The sequence below is a fragment of the Pseudomyrmex gracilis genome, unplaced genomic scaffold (assembly GCF_002006095.1).
Source record: "Pseudomyrmex gracilis isolate BER0280 unplaced genomic scaffold, ASM200609v1 scaffold_490, whole genome shotgun sequence".
NCBI lineage: Eukaryota > Metazoa > Arthropoda > Insecta > Hymenoptera > Formicidae > Pseudomyrmex > Pseudomyrmex gracilis.
This window is the reverse complement of record NW_018021074.1, coordinates 33717-49768: the sequence shown is the minus strand read 5'-3', so window position 1 is coordinate 49768 and position 16052 is coordinate 33717. Positions and strand designations below refer to the sequence as shown.

The 16052-nt window shown below is 37.5% G+C and overlaps 1 protein-coding gene across 7 annotated transcripts; it reads left to right on the top strand.

Moving 5' to 3' along the window:
* Window positions 1-334: 334 nt before the first annotated feature.
* LOC109860866 (WW domain-containing adapter protein with coiled-coil homolog) lies at window positions 335-7913 on the top strand. Of its 7 annotated transcripts, none has more exons than XM_020440254.1 (12): window positions 335-689; window positions 1188-1221; window positions 2906-3146; window positions 3420-3505; window positions 3877-3957; window positions 4345-4543; window positions 4847-5209; window positions 5575-5801; window positions 6054-6195; window positions 6279-6502; window positions 6584-6711; window positions 6775-7912. In XM_020440254.1, exons 1-12 carry the CDS (start codon window positions 649-651, stop codon window positions 6851-6853), a joined length of 1845 nt encoding a protein of 614 aa, XP_020295843.1. In that variant the 5' UTR covers window positions 335-648; the 3' UTR covers window positions 6854-7912. The 7 variants fall into 7 exon arrangements, with proteins under 7 accessions (XP_020295843.1, XP_020295846.1, XP_020295848.1 ...); XM_020440257.1 differs by having other exon boundaries at window positions 338-689; window positions 1188-1325; window positions 6775-7911; XM_020440259.1 differs by having other exon boundaries at window positions 339-689; window positions 4847-5182; window positions 6775-7910.
* Window positions 7914-16052: the final 8139 nt, after the last annotated feature.

Genomic DNA, 16052 nt, shown 5'->3' with positions numbered 1-16052 from the left:
CACTATTTTCACTTCTTTCATTAGTTTCATTAGTTTCATTAGTTCCAATTCCTGTATTTCCTTCATTTCCTGCATTAGTTCGTTCCATCTTGCTTAACTGAACACAGCCCGGGCTTTAGATGTAAAACAAAAATAAAATAACGACGCAATAGCGCTGATAGCGTACTCCCCGAACGCAGCCTATGTGATTAGTCAATTCCACGAGACCTGCGACTTGCGTTTAATGTAGAACAGCCTTTAAGATCCACTTTTGAGGATATGGCGCTAAAACCAGCGGCTGAAACCGTCGTAAGAAACTACAATAGGATAGCTACTCTCAAGGTTTCTGTCTGCTCATATCACGTGCTGATTTTCAGTACTGACAGTGAATAACGGGACGCATATATTAGTCCCTGCTATTGGTATATTTTCATATTCTGGTGTCCCTAAACGGAGCAAAAGCTCCCACCATCGTCAGATTTTCGTCTGTGCGCGTCGTGATCGAAACGCTTTGTCTAGATAACCGGCAGCGGCCGAGCACGTATGTGACATGGCGTCCGGATAGAAAGAAAGTTAACTGCTAAATAAGCGTTAATGTTGTTCTTATGACATTGACTGATCGAAAAGGCAACATCCGAGGCCGCGAATTTCCTACAGACACTGGCATTAATGGTAATGCATGCGAGGAAACCGCAAAGGATCAGCGATGGGTAGGGTTCTACCGTCAAATACCCTGATACTTCTCTTTCTCTCTCTCTCTCTCTCTCTCTCTCTCTCTCTCGCTCTCTTCCTCTCCTCTTTTCTTTCTCTCTTTCTCCCCTCTCTTCTCTTTTCTCTCTGACACACGACCAACCTCTTTCTGTCTCTTTTCCACTTTCTTTCCCTCTCTACTTCCCTCTCTCTTCCTTTTGCTATCTGTTACTGTCTGTTTCGCCTCTCTTTGTCTCTCCGCGCTAACACATCTCATCTCTCGTTATCGACAACGTCTGTCCATTCGCCCGTACGACCTGCTCGGCTACACACACGTACCGTAATACTGCCACAAACCTTGTCGCACTGTACGTTCTGCGACACGACAAAATTTCCACGATGGGAATCCGATCGGGTATCATTCCTCGTGGAAATGAGCGCAGTGGCGGTGACGGCAACGGCGACGGACAGCGCGCCACGTCTTCTCTCTCTCACGGTCCGTTGTCTTATGATTCCAGGTACTTCGAAAAGCATCAGGCCCATCCCTATCAGGTAAATAGTCATATCTACCATCTTACCTCACTTGTACCCATCGGATTACAGTGAGAGAGGGGGTGAGATTTTCCTACACTCGGAGACGGCAACATTTAACATTGGTCTGTTTGCTTATCCAGACGCATGCATTAATTTTGTCTATGGTTACACATTGCCAGAAAAACAGATAGATAGTTTCAAGAAAAAATCCTTTCTATTTTTCTATATGGAGGACATGAACTGATCAGGCTGCAGTACTAACAGTTCTGTAAAGCAATTTTGAAATTTCTATTTCTTTTAGTTGCCATCAGTTACCATACACATTGACAGGATACAATCTATTGTTCACCTATTGTATAAAAAATGTCTAGGCTGTGAGAAGTACTGAATCCTTGGTCCATAAACTCTTACTAACTCTATATCTCAACTTGAAAATTCAGATATATTGAGTGTTTTTTATACAATTTATATTTCTTTAACACTGCTTTTTCTTTATAGTAATAAGCTTACTTTGAACATAATTCTATTATGTTTGTTTTAGCAATGATTCAGTTTTTTAAATTATTGATATTGTGTTCTAAGATATTTCTTGTGGTTCGTCAGATCAGAACATTAATGTTCTATCAAATATGTCAATTCTATCAATTGTTAATTAACTTAATTACTGATAATTTAATAAAACTGAGATGTAGCTTGCATGTTTTATGAATTCTGATAAGCTCATTAGGTGAAAAAAGTTGAGTGACATTCTGAGAAATAATGTTCTTGTACAAGTACTTGAACATTTGTTGTATAACATTGAACTGAGATTTAGAAAATATAATAAGGAATAAGTTATACACAATTATATTATATTCATTTTTTATTGATTATAACTGTGGATGTTACTTTACCTTGAAACTATAGATATCATTTTTACTAAACAAAATTGAAAACTGAGTATGCATGTTTGTTTCAATGCTTTGCATAAATCATATGAAATATGAAGAACATGTAAGTGGAATACACATATATCTTGGTAATTTTTTGAACATTGTATATCAAACAACATTCTATTAATCTTGTAAACATAACCTCACTTTTCAAGAAATCAATAATTATTCTAAAAGTAATGTTTTAATAAAATTTAAGTAACACTTGATTGAAGATTCCAGTTTATTTTCTACTTGTATCAACAACTTTTACACATTTTAACCTTATATTTTGTTTAAAATTAGAATGTAAGTGTAAAAGTACTCAAATTATTTTTTCTTTATACTTAGAGAAATATTTTTTAGAGCAATAAAATTTTACAGTTTTAAAGACTGTTAGAACGTATATACGTAAAAAATTTTTATAGTGAGAGATTTGGAAAAAAATCTTTTGGTGAAATTATCAAATTAGTTACCTGTATTTAATGCTTGTCTGTATTCTCTTTTTTCTTCTTTTGCTTGTCAAGTTTCTAGTAATATTAGACACAAATAAAGCACATAGCTTATTATAATTATTTGAATAACGTAAATATTTGTACAGATTGATTTAAAGTGTTTTTCTTTGTATATATTATCAAGATATTTATAATAAAAGAGAAACGCAATTCTTTCTCTGTACAAGTATTAAAATTTATTTATGTAAAATTGATTTATTTATGTAATCTAGTGTTTTTCTTTACATACATAGTAACATTCACACATACACATGTGTCTAATAATTCAAATTGTAGAACGCAAAGTACAGCAGTTCTAAGGGTGGATATTCCTCTTCAACTACATCATCGGATAATCGCTACGAAGGACGTATGCGTGATTCTCCAAATGGTAACTCTTACAGTCCAGCTGGCAGCTTGGGAATGGGCATGGGAACCGATCGGGATAGCCCTCGCAATTATACATCTAAACCCCTTTACAAGAAGGAGAGAGAAAATAGAGACTATAAATTATCCTCTTCTAGAGACAAGTATTCCGGTAAATAATCTTTGTTTGCTAATTTTTCTCTAAATGAGTTATGTAGGTTAAATTTTTACATTGCGAAAAGTAATATGTATCAAGAGAAAAGTATATATTTGTAAATTTATGTACAAATTGTGTGTTTAAAATACCAAAGGTGTTTGTGTTTTACTATGAAATAGTATAACTTTCTTTTTAGAGTTTCTTATTTTTCTTTCCTTTTTTTCAGTATAAAAACAGAATTGTCTCTTAACATTTTCAGCTGTAACATACTTGCTTGCATATGTGTAGATTGTGCACGATCTCCAAAAGACAAGAGAAGCCGCGAGAGCAGGGACTCAGAACACAGGACCAACCATGATAGGAGTAGTGGAGAGGTATTTATATTTAACATTAATATGTAAAAGAACTTATTATAATTTATAAAAGACTAATAATTATGACAACAATAAGTAATTAAATTGTCATATTTTGCTAAAGTTAAAGAAAATTACTTAATTTGTTGTGTATACACACATATCGATTTTTTAGCATATATATGTATTAAAATGTAGTGAATTGTTTGCTAGAAATATTGTTATTCTTTTTCTATGTACAAATAAACTGTTAAATTTACACATGGTCATAATCTTAAGAGATAATATGAAAAAGTTTACTTATACATTCTTTCTAAGAAGTTTTAATATGTTTGAAAAGTTACAGATTAGAATAATAGTGTCTTTTTGTTTTTTTGTTTTTTTTCTTATAGATTCTACATCCCATAAAAATATCGTCCAATTCATCAAGAGAATCTTCATCTCAGAGAAAACCATCACACAATTCTTGTCAGGTAAGTATGTTACAACTTATTTTACGTTAATGAAAATTTATCAGTTTATTAGTTTAATGTGTTAATACGTATATTAATTATTAATAAATTTAAATTAATTGATTTAGAAGATTATATAAATATATTCAAATGAATTGGTTTAATAGGTGAAAAGTTTTACATTAGCATTTTAAAAGTTCTGTATATTTTTGTTATTAAAATTGTAAATACTTGGAGGTTTTACACAAGTATTGAAAAATGTATACAAAAATCACAAATTTTTTTATTAATAGTTTCAAGAATAGTACGGACGAATATAGCTACAACTTTTCGACCAAGTTTTGGAATTGATACAAATACTCTCCATCTATTCAATTGTTTCCGGAAATTTTAGAACAGTCTGTTTAGGATAAACGTGGTGATGAACGAGGAAGTACAATGGAACGTACAGCCAGGTTTGGCGACTGGTCGGAACACATGAGTTCGTCAGGAAAAAAATATTATTACAACTGCAAAACGGAAGTGTCTCAGTGGGAAAAGCCCCGAGAGTGGATTACTCGGGCAGATAATCGTCAACGCCAGTCTAGTGACTATTCTTCTAGGTCAAGTACGTCTAAATTTTTGACGATTAAATATTATACTAAGATGTGATGATTTTTTTTTATATACACAACGTAAATCAAATATATAGGATGTAAATATTATATACAACTGAAAAAATAACTTTTGAAATTTTAATTTAGTTTTAAAAGACCAAGTAAATTTTTCTTTTTTTGATTACATTTGCGTCGACTCTTTCTTATATCCTCTTTACTCTTTCTAAGTTTATTAAAATATAAAATCTTACATTAAATACACTCTTTCTATGTGAAACATAAGAATTTTCAGAATCTGAAATTCTTTTGGACAGGTCATGATAAACATTCCAACTCGCGATCAAATAGCAGTAGCAGTATGCGAGATGGTAAATCGTCGCGACAATCTGACAAACGGGAATACTGGAGTTCGTGTGGCGGAAGCAGTGGTAGTAGAGAAGATGTTTCTGTGAGAGAGAGAGAACGGGAAAAGGAACGTGAACGGGAGCGGGAACGGGAACGGGAAAGAGAATCATGTAGAGAAGAAACAAGCGTGGAACGTCAAGCTCAAGATATGGACATCTCGCCGGGCGATTCCACACCAACTTCGGAACCTTTGACGTCGTCCGCTCACGATCCACTGCCACAGGGTCCAGTCCTCTTAGCCACTGGTACGTTCTTTGCCGATCGTGTGCAAGGTGAGGCACGTAGAGCACATTAAGTTCTTTTAAAATATTAATTTTAGAAAAAAATTTGAAATAAAATGTTAAATTTAAAGCAAGTATATTTAATAATTTTATATTTTCTTACAATATGTTTAAAAAAATAGCATTTTTTAAATATCGTGCGTCACAACTACATTATTTCATTAATTTTTTAAATATTTTTTCTAAACTCCATATTTCGAGATATCTGAGATCTGTATTACGCTATGTCTAATTCTAAGTCTTCCAACTCGCGCACGGCGTACGGTTTGCGCTACGAAATCCCTTTGCAGTCACGTAATCAGTTAGAAGACTAATTCGTGCGCGAATTCTTCATATTTACATCGCTTTATGTTTAGCATTGCCCCGGTTAGCATCACATCCACCATCAACGACATCGCAGACAACTGGAAAACTTAGTTCACCTACACAACAACAGGGAAGTAGCAACGCGCCAGGACCACCAGTGTCACTGGCTAATCTTCCAAAATTATTGTCACAAATTACAGGCAACAAAGAACAACCTGACATCACACCGCAGAAAGCGTTACAGACAATTCAAACAGCTATCTTATTATCCAGACAAGTAAGAGACATTTTATATCATTGAAATGTTACTGAAATTATGCAGAGATGTGCATGAAGTAAAGTTTTTTTCTTATTTTCTCTATTTTCTATAATTCTTTATCTTACATTTTTCTCATCTTTTTTTATTTCCGAAAACTAATAATTAAGTTACTAATAGCGATTTTTTAAAATAGTACTTTATTTTTTGTTTTTATTTTAGAACACGTGTAATGATACTTATGTAGTGTTATTTGATTGTTTTTTATTACAGCAATCTGTTAGTGGAGATCGAAGTAGTAGTGGAAATGATGTGATGGTTCCGTTAAAAGTTGATACAAGTGGCAATGTTACCAGCGAAGGTCCACCAACTCCCACACATTCTGAAACCCAGGATTGTATTGATGCGCGAAGACGTAAGATGTTTTTATCTGTTGAAAATTCGAGAATATTGAACTGTTAACAAAAAAATGAATTTATTTTTACTTTATACTTTTAGTAAGTCCTGGAGGAACGAATTCTGGAGTGCAAGGTCTGAGTTCGTTACAAAGTCTCAGTACATTAGGATCTCTTGGAAACTTGAGCAATGCGGGAGGTTTACAAGCATTGTCTAGAGTACAACCTCCTTTAACACCTTCTTTAACACCATCACTTGCTAATCATTATCGAGAAGATTTAACTCAACATGTACGTGCATTTCCTGCTGATATTCTCGAAAAACAGGTGAGAATTCAATATTTTTCTAGAGTTCTCTTCTTTATATTAAACAATCTTTCGAATATTTTTCGAACATTTCATATTCAGGCACAAAAACTTAGTGAGGAAGCACACACAATGGGCAGTTTGCAGTGTACGAGAGTGTCTGCAGAATTAAAAACAGCTCGATCGATAGTGAGGCTGACAGAAATCCAGGCAACATTACAGGAACAAAGGTAAATGCATTTACTTATATACTCATATATGTTTAAAAGTACAGATATATTGTTTCTTTTTAGGATATTATTTCTCCGTCAACAAATTCAAACGCTGGAGGAGTTAAAATCCCAAAATTCCTTTATGTCTGACGATTCTTAGTCTCTCTAAGAATCTTTATAAAATAATTATAATTACAATCTATAATTAATTCAGCGAAAAAAATAAAACATGATTATTAATATTCTCATTAATATTGAATAACTAAGATTGTACCTAAATTATAATATCATAGAAGTGATATATTAGCAAATAAATATGGGCTGCTCAGAGAGGCCCGGTTGTTCCATTTATCAACCAATGAATCCTTAATACATTTAATATTAAGCTAATTCACAGCACCTCTCTGAGAAGCACAACAGGCCTATCCAAGTCGCAACACTAAGTAAATAGAAAAAGAAAAATCGATTTTATCAGTTCAATGCAGACTACTGAATTGTCTACATCGTGTATTTACCTATGTTATACGTGTCAATGTTTCATATCCCAAGATTAAATGGCATTTTAACTAGTTAAAAGATTTTTGTTGTAAATCTCGGAATAAAATTCGTGCCAGAAGTTTTAATACAATTCTTTATCGCCATAGTCATCACTTACCTAATTTCCCAAAATCTTATCAAGAATGACTTGAAAAACTTGTACAAGTTAAAAAATATACACATATATTTAAATAGAGAAGAAAAAGTGTGAAATTATACTGTATGTTTTATATTCAAATTAATTTCAATCTCGAATTATTTTATGTAGTTTCTTGACATTGTATAATATCGCAGATGTTGATAATATTGTTATACGTGTTCTCTTTACATCATGTAAGTAAAAAGTATAACAAAAAATGAAACTTTTTTTTAGACTAACACTTAAATATAGCTACTTTTTAATTTCTATATAAATGTGTAAATAGTTGAAGTAGATCAAGTATTATTTGGTAAACCTCTATGCATGACAAATTTCTTAATAGCAAGAAATTATTGTATCGAAAACTGTAGATTTAAAATAAAAATACACGCATTTTTTACATTATAAATTTAGACAGCTTTTTTACCTTATTTGTAATTTCCTGTACAATACTGTGTCAAAAAGGAAGGAAAGGCTGTTATAATGTTATCCTGTTAATCTGTTTAGTAAATGTACTATGCAAAGATGTAATACTGCGTATGCAAAATAAATACAATATGAATTATTAACTCTAAGAAATTATTAAAAGATATTATTAAAAGAAATTCCTTCATAAAGTAGTTTTAGTTTGAACAGTTTTTGTTTTTTGTTCTAATATGTTTATTTATAAATATTTTATAAATAATTTATAAGAATAAAAGGAATATATGTTAAATGATATGTTATCTATATCAAGAATTATGTACAAAAACAAATTACATTAAAAAATTATCTTACAAAATAAGATTATATTTTGAAACAAAGTCTCTTACATAGACTTATATAATAGACGGAACATTTATATGACGAAGTTGAAGACAACATTAAAGGACAGAGATGAGTAGTATTAAGTAGTTGTCTCTCTCTCTTACAATAAAAGCAGTGGGGAACCAATCATCTTAAGCGCATAGCCATATAAATCTATGCTTACGCATAAAAGGCCATTACTTTTGACTTGTGGGCTCGAGACGTTATAAAGGTTCGAGTCTTCTATAGATATAATTTTTTTATTATTTTATTTGTTTTTAAAGAGAAACAACAGTTGGTTACACTAAAGCATAAACAACTGTTGTTAATTAAAGATAGCTTAATTTAGAGAAAATTTAAGTTAAAAAATATATTAAATTAATAAGAGTAGGGAAGTGGCAGTTCGAGAAAATAAACCAATAAATTCGTTTGGGTCTTTGGGTCAATAAACTTCTTTATTTATAAATTAAAGAAAAGACAAAAAGCTCCAAAGATTTAAAAAACCAGATGAAAGGCAGTTGAAGCAAGACACGGATGTTGTTGTGCAAACACGTAAAGATGATTTATATTTTAAGATAATGTGTATGTGTATTGTGATAACGTTTCGACCATCGGTTTAGGTCTTTATCAAAATCTTTAGTAATGTCAATTACTGATCAGTAATACTCTCATCTGGTTCTTTATTTATATTTAATAGACGTTTCTACTCGTGATTAGAGTCTTCTTCAGTATTAATATTATAATTAATAATAATTCGTAGTTATAGGAAGAACTCAGTCCATCGGACTCAGACCTTAATCACGGGTCGAAACGTCTATTAAATATAAATAAAGAATAATTAGTGATAAATAGAGATTACTCTCAGGCTCTATAAGTCTTTTAAACTAATAATATATGAATAATATATCTCTATTTATCACTAATTGTTAGAATTTACGCTGGAGGAAGAAACGGTATTAAAAAGATCTGATCATATTTGATAGATATACGAAGTATTGCGAGACAAACTCCAAATGCTTCGGTGGCCTAACAGGGAAGGCGACGGCCCGGAAAGCCGGAGATTCCAGGTTCGACTCCTGGCTGAGGAGTTTTTTTTGCAATATTTTAAAATTAGTTAGGGGGGTATACGGGGTCCTTCATATATATGTGATGCAAATCCAGCATCCTATATGGAGGAAAAAAATTATTTCGTAGTATATATGTGTATACATATATATATTTAAGCACATTCACGCACAACATCCTGCGAACGGCTCTTAATGTTCTTATATTCATATATTATTAGTTTAAAATAAATAAAGAAGTTTATTGACCCGAAGACCTGGTTTATTTTCTCGAACTGCCACTTTCCTACTTTTATTAAAATTTCACGAGGAAGCATATACTAATATTAAATTAAATTCTATAGAAGTATAAAGTAAATTAAATTATAAAAAGGTCTACAAATTGTTAGTGTTAATTATTAGCTGGTTTGGTTTGGTTTGGTGCGCTTATGGCTCGTAGACCTATGGAAAGGTTAGTTCTATCAGAGAGAAACCTGAGAGCGGCCATCCTANTGTAATTTTTTACGACGGTTTCAGCTGCTGGTTTTAGCCGTATTTCCACAAAAGTGGAACTCAAAGGCCGTTCTACATTAAACGAAAGTCGCAGATCTCGTGGAATTGACCAATTGCAGAGTCAAATCAGCCAATCGACCAACGTGATTGATCAGTTCCACGAGACCTGCGACTTGCGTTTAATGTAGAACGGCCTTTGAGTTCCACTTTTGTGGAAATACGGCTAAAACCAGCGGCTGAAACCGTCGTAAAAAATTACTATAGGATGGCCGCTCTCAGGTTTCTCTCTGGTTCTATACGCCAGTCTATAGTCATTTTTTTATCCTCAGAACGTAAGGGGGAATTGTTGTGCAGTACTACTACCACGCGGTACACAGTACACGGCCGTCTTTCACAGTGAGCGTGCCCATCTGTGTCAGGCTCGTGCTCAGGGTAATGTGACTGTGACCGCCTTGTGGGAAAGGGATTAATTCGAGGGGGGATTATACTCGAATTAATTATTGGAGGTTTGGTTTAGTTCGCAGCCCCTGCACTCAGGCCGCGAGACCACTGGGCCGGTCGTTAATTGTGGTTAATTGTTAGCGCCTGCCAAGTCTCTCAACAAGTCTATACACGCTGCATGCATGCTATCATCTCTATCTATCACTCTCTCTCAATTGACTCTCGGACGTCTATCTTCGTTGCTCTCAACCACTCCCTCGGCCTGCCGCGGCCACCAATCAACTCACTGCTAAGAAAGAAGAAAACTACTCCACGACTATTTCTGTTTTTTAACGAAGCTTCAGCTCCTCTTATACGAATGTTCCGTCTATTATATAAGTCTATGGTCTCTCACCATAGGTTTGGTCATAGGATTCGACTCTGAGACTGCGCATGCGACGCATCATGCCTCCTGCATTCCGTCCTTCACAGCCGTTTAGTTGCGCTTTTACATAAGTATTTTCTTTATTGCTTTTTGTACGCGCTTATTACAAGTAAGTACATCGTATTGTTTAATACTACGCGCTTTGCCAAGCCCTAGTATCGTCGGCCCTTGTTGGTGCTGTCCGCCAGGCATACGGCCTGTGGCCGCCATTTTTCCGTTCAAACATCCAAATAACCTTACGCGCCAGTTAGTGTAAAATCATTTGCTTGTTCGTTTTTGCGTCATGGACGCCAGTTTTGACCGGGGGAATACTCCTCGGAAGCTTCCACTTCCGACGGAAGATTCACCCCTGTGTGGCAAAGAGCAAGAGTCAGCCGGGGCTTCCCCTTCTTGTGGCCCGTCCCCCCTCGCTAGAGCAAAGAAAAGACAGGCCTCTGAGCAGGCCTCAGCGGGAGAAAAGCGCATTTTCTCCCCCTTCTCTGATACTCAACTCGCCCTTCGTGCCAACAGGTACTTGCCGGACTCCACTGGGCCATATTTGGTACATATAGAGTGCGGAGTGTCCGGACAAGTATTTCGTGGTGACAATGGCGGTGCTGGGTCTAACCTGTCTGCCGGCACCGCCAAAGCTCTTAGCGTTCTCGGCCTGGATAAAAGACTAAACTCCTTGCTTTACGACCTGTTCCAGGAGGCGTATGATCTTTGGTCCATAGGGAGAAACAAATTTTCGGTTGTTTTCACGTCCGGAAAGTTAGCGAACAGCTTCGTCGAGTCTTTTTCGTCGGTCGGTGACAAAATTACTCTTTCGGACAGCTGGATTGCCTTTGTTCCCAGCTTTAGAATTGTTAAGCAGTATGTTCTTCGAGAAGTTGATGACGATGATACAGCGGAAGAGGTTCTTGCTAGCATTCGGCCCCCTCCGGGCTGGGGACGTTCCTGGACCCCTCCTTTTGAGGCTATAAGACTGCAAAGACGGGTTTCAGGTGGGGGAGCTAACGCCCCCCCCCCGATCCTGGTCAGCACAAACACCTATTTACTTTGCTTTAGATCTACGTGTGTTCCCCAATCCTGCATATACATGGGCAAAAGGGTGTTTCTACACCCTTATGTCTATAAGGTCAGAAGGTGTGGGTTCTGCCAAAGACTGGGACATACTTCGATGTCCTGCAAACAGTCCAAAAGTGGCAAACAGTGTTGTGAGCGGTGTGGCAAGTCAGGCCATAGTGGCTCTGACTGCCTCAGCGACGATTTCGAATGCATCAATTGCATACGTCTCAAGCTCGGAAATGCCAAACACCAGGCGTCTGACCCCAAGTGTCCTGCATTCCTGAGGCAGAAGAATATACACAGAATCATGGCTCAGAAGGAAGTTTTCTTCAAAGAGGCTGCCTTGCTTTGCGACAAGGGCGGTGGTGGTGTCCGCGGGTAGAATGTTACTCCACCTTACCACCCTCCTCCCGTTCCACCTCCCACACTCGGTGAGTTTTTCCCAGAAGGAGTTTTTCAGTTTAACGCTCCTAAAAAAACGTACAAGACCACCGGTGATAGCACGCCCGGTGCAAGTCTTCCCAGGCTACCTAAGCCACGGAGCGGTAATCAGTCGGTCTCCAAAGACCCATCCTTTCCTCCCCTACCTCTTGCAAAAAACAGTAATACCGTTCAGGTAGAAAAACTTAGCGTTAAGCCAGTTCCTCGAGTTAAGAGCAGTGACAACATTCCTGGTTTGAAAACCTATAAACCACCTACTATTACCAAAGATCTTCTTCTCAAGGTTCAACAAAACCTTTCATGCGATCCCAAATTCGGTATCTCTCTTCTAGATAAAGATCTAGAAATAATACTTAAATCTGCGTTTAGTGCAGTAATTCTGTAATAACTTTTAACAAAAATTTTGTAACACCTCTTAAACCCCTTTCAGCTTTCCTGCAAAGCGTCGTATTCTCTAAACTCTCTTCTCATAATGCAACAGAACTTCAACTTCAAATCCCTGAATTTTATGCAATGGAACTGCCGTTCCTTGGTTTGTAAGCTAGATATTGTCAAGTTCTTGTTACAGGAAAGCTGTATCTATGTCGCTGCGTTCTGCGAAACGTATATGGATCGGTCTTCCATAGTAACTCTTCCTAATCACGAAATTGTGTCAATGGATAGAAATAGACAGGGTGGTGGTGTTGCTCTGGCTATTGCTAAACATATCAAGTTTCAACTTGTCACAGACGTCGACATCTTTCAATTGTGCTCGCGCAATTATGTGGAACTTATAGCGGGCAAACTGTTTTTACCCAATAATCAGTTTATACACGTTTTTTCGGTGTACAGCCTGCCTTGTAGGTCTGACTTGTTCACTGAAGTAAACTTTTGGTCATCTTTTTTCCAATTGTGTTCCAGGTACGAGCCTTCAATTATCTGTGGCGACTTCAATGGAAAAAGTCCATTGTGGAGTAGTTTTCATTGTAGCAATTATGAGGGGAAAAAAATAGAAACTGCTGTCGTGAACTCATCCTGGGTTGTGCTCAATAACGGTGAACGCACTTGGTCTTTGTTAGATCTTTCACGCCAGTCTACTCTGGACCTCACAATCATATCTAGTAGTCTGATAAATTACTGTCATTGGAGGGTAGCAGATTATCATCATGGCAGTGATCATTATCCTGTACTCACCACTATCTACGGTAGGTTCGACGGCAAAATACCCTGCCGTCCGTACGTCTCGGTCAGAGACGTGGACTGGAACGTGTTCCAGAAACGCTGTAAGGAACTCCTCATGGATGAGCAGTACACTAGCTCTAGCTCTTCCTTTAACGTTAACGAGTCATATGATCTTCTTGTGGAATTAATTCTCAGCGCTCTCACTAGTTTTGGTGCTAAAGTTGTTACGTCGGCTAACCCATCTCGCAAACCTCCCACCTCCTGGTGGGACGATTCTTGCTCTCAAGAGATTCGCCGCAAAAGGCTTGCCTTTTCTTCGTTCAAGCAACACTCAAGCCTGGCCAATCTGAACACGTACTGCGCTGTCACTAAAGAAGTTGTGCGCTTCTTACGTAAAAAGAAACGTGCAGCTTTTAGATCCTTTTGTGGATCACTCTATGCCAACTCTGACATTGGATCTGTATGGAGCACGGTTAAGGCGTTTGCTCATGCAAGAAACTACTCCCGTGGTGAAGACAATCGTAATAACATTGACTCGGAGGGCCTTCTTAAAGCCTTTGATAAGATTGCTCCTATGTGTGTTTTAGAAGTTCCAGACCACACGAATCTGCTTAGCAATATTCCCTGTTACAACGAGACTCCAGACAATGCCTTTCTGGATTCACCGATTCGCTGGGATGAGTACTGGGCCGTGATCGAGACACTAAAAGTTAAATCCGCCCCAGGACCTGACTTAATTTCCAACAACATTATCTCTCATTTTCCGACGAAACTACACCTAAGTGTTCTCAACTTATACAACTCTATGTATGAAAAAGGTACTTTTCCAGATAAATGGAAAAACTACTTCGTGATCTTTATCCCTAAACCGGGAAAAAAAGGTGCGTACCGCCCTATATCTCTTGCCAATAATATGTTAAAAGTTTTAGAAAAGATTCTACAAAGACGTTTGGAATGGTGGTCTGAAAATAACAATATCGTCCCAAGATTTCAGTTTGGCTTTCGGCGAGGCCTATCTTGCATAGACAATCTGGATATTTTCACATCCTCCATTAAAAGAGCTAACAACAATCGTCAGATTACCGGGGCCGTCTTTCTTGATGTAGAAGGCGCCTTCGACAACGTTGTCCCGCCTGTTCTTCTTTCTATACTCACACGCCTCGGACTTTCTAAAAGAATTGTAAGTTTTCTGTCGTTTGTTATTTCTCATAGAATTCTTGAAGAGTTCGTTTCCGGAGTTCCACTTCAACGCAGGGAAACCTCGAGAGGCGTTCCCCAGGGGTCGGTTTTAAGCCCCATACTGTTCAGTATATATCTATCCTTTGTCGAGATGTGCCTGCCTCTCCCCGTACAGGTTCTAATGTATGCTGACAATATAGTTATTTATTGTTCACACTCCTCTGTTGAGTATGTTGCGTCACAACTCAATATTGCTCTCACCAATTTAAGCTCCCACCTTGGTGAATTAGGGCTGAGACTGTCTCCGGAGAAGTCGTCCGCGACGTTCTACTCCCTAAATTCGTCGAGAAATACAAAATGGCTTCTCAAAAAAAAGAGAGTGAAAATTTCGCTAAATGGAACTGAGGTTCAAGTTGTTTGGAACGTGAGATTCTTGGGTGTCTTCTTTGACTACGCCCTCAAGTGGAAAACACATGTTTCCGAAATTAAAAAGCGAGTCCTACCGAGCGTCAATGTGCTTAAAGCCATTGCTGGAATTAGGTGGGGTGCTCACCCAAGAGTCCTATCTGCCGCTTACAAAGGATTGGTACGCTCCGTTCTTGACTGGAGGTGCCAGGTCACTTCCCCTCTTGGGGAGAGGAAGCTGCTTATCCTCAACAGGCTGCAGTTCGCTTGCGTTCATCTAATTGGGGGCTTCATGCGTATTACTCCAACTAATGTCTTGTTAGACATTGTAAATGAACAACCTCTGGCGTGTAGACGAGTCTACCTATCTCGCAAGTATGCCTGTAGGGTTAAGTCTAGAACCAATCACCCTCTAAACTCCATGCTTTGTCAGTTTCTCCCTGCTTGGGAACCTATATGCGCAAACAACTCGTTTGGACTCTTTGATGTCTTTAGTGCACTCTCTCCTATGACTCAGCAAGTGGAAGCTTCGGTCCTTTCCAGCCCTCTTTGCTTCCCTTATTCTATCCGGTTTTTCAAATGTCCGGTCGACATTGAATCCGGTGCCCAGTTCAGAATGTCTAGCTCTCCTCAGTCATCTTTTACTTCGTTTCTGACCGAGAAAAATATAACGCACGCTTTGTTTACCGACGGCTCACTCTTACCATCTTCGGGAGATGCCACCCTCGGGGTGGGGTATGCAGTGGTGTCCGAGTCCATCGACTTAGTACATTACGCGCGCATCAATAATTCCTCCTCAATTTTCGACGCTGAAGCATGTGCAATTTTGTGTGCCTTAGAGTACCTTCAGGACTTTAGGTTTAGTCGTACTTGCATTGCCACTGACTCCCTCAATGTCTTAAAGTGCCTAGATTCCTCAGACCCAAGAGAAAGTCACCCTCCAGTTGTATATAAAATAAAAAGTATAGTCTCTGAACTTTTGTCTCAGAGCGTTGACGTATTATTCCTCTGGGTACCGGCTCACAAATGAATTGCGGGTAACGAATTAGCAGACCAATATGCCAAACGTGCCTTAGATTTACCTGATCCGGGTACTTCTGAAAAGTGCGCTGCCAGATCCTTGTTCCCTAGCTTAAAAAGACTATCCCTGGTAGAGTCGAGATAGTATCTACTGGATGAGGCGGGTCACAAAGAAGCTAGATACTTCGCTTACAAGGGTGAACCTCTCGGCAGACCCTAGTAT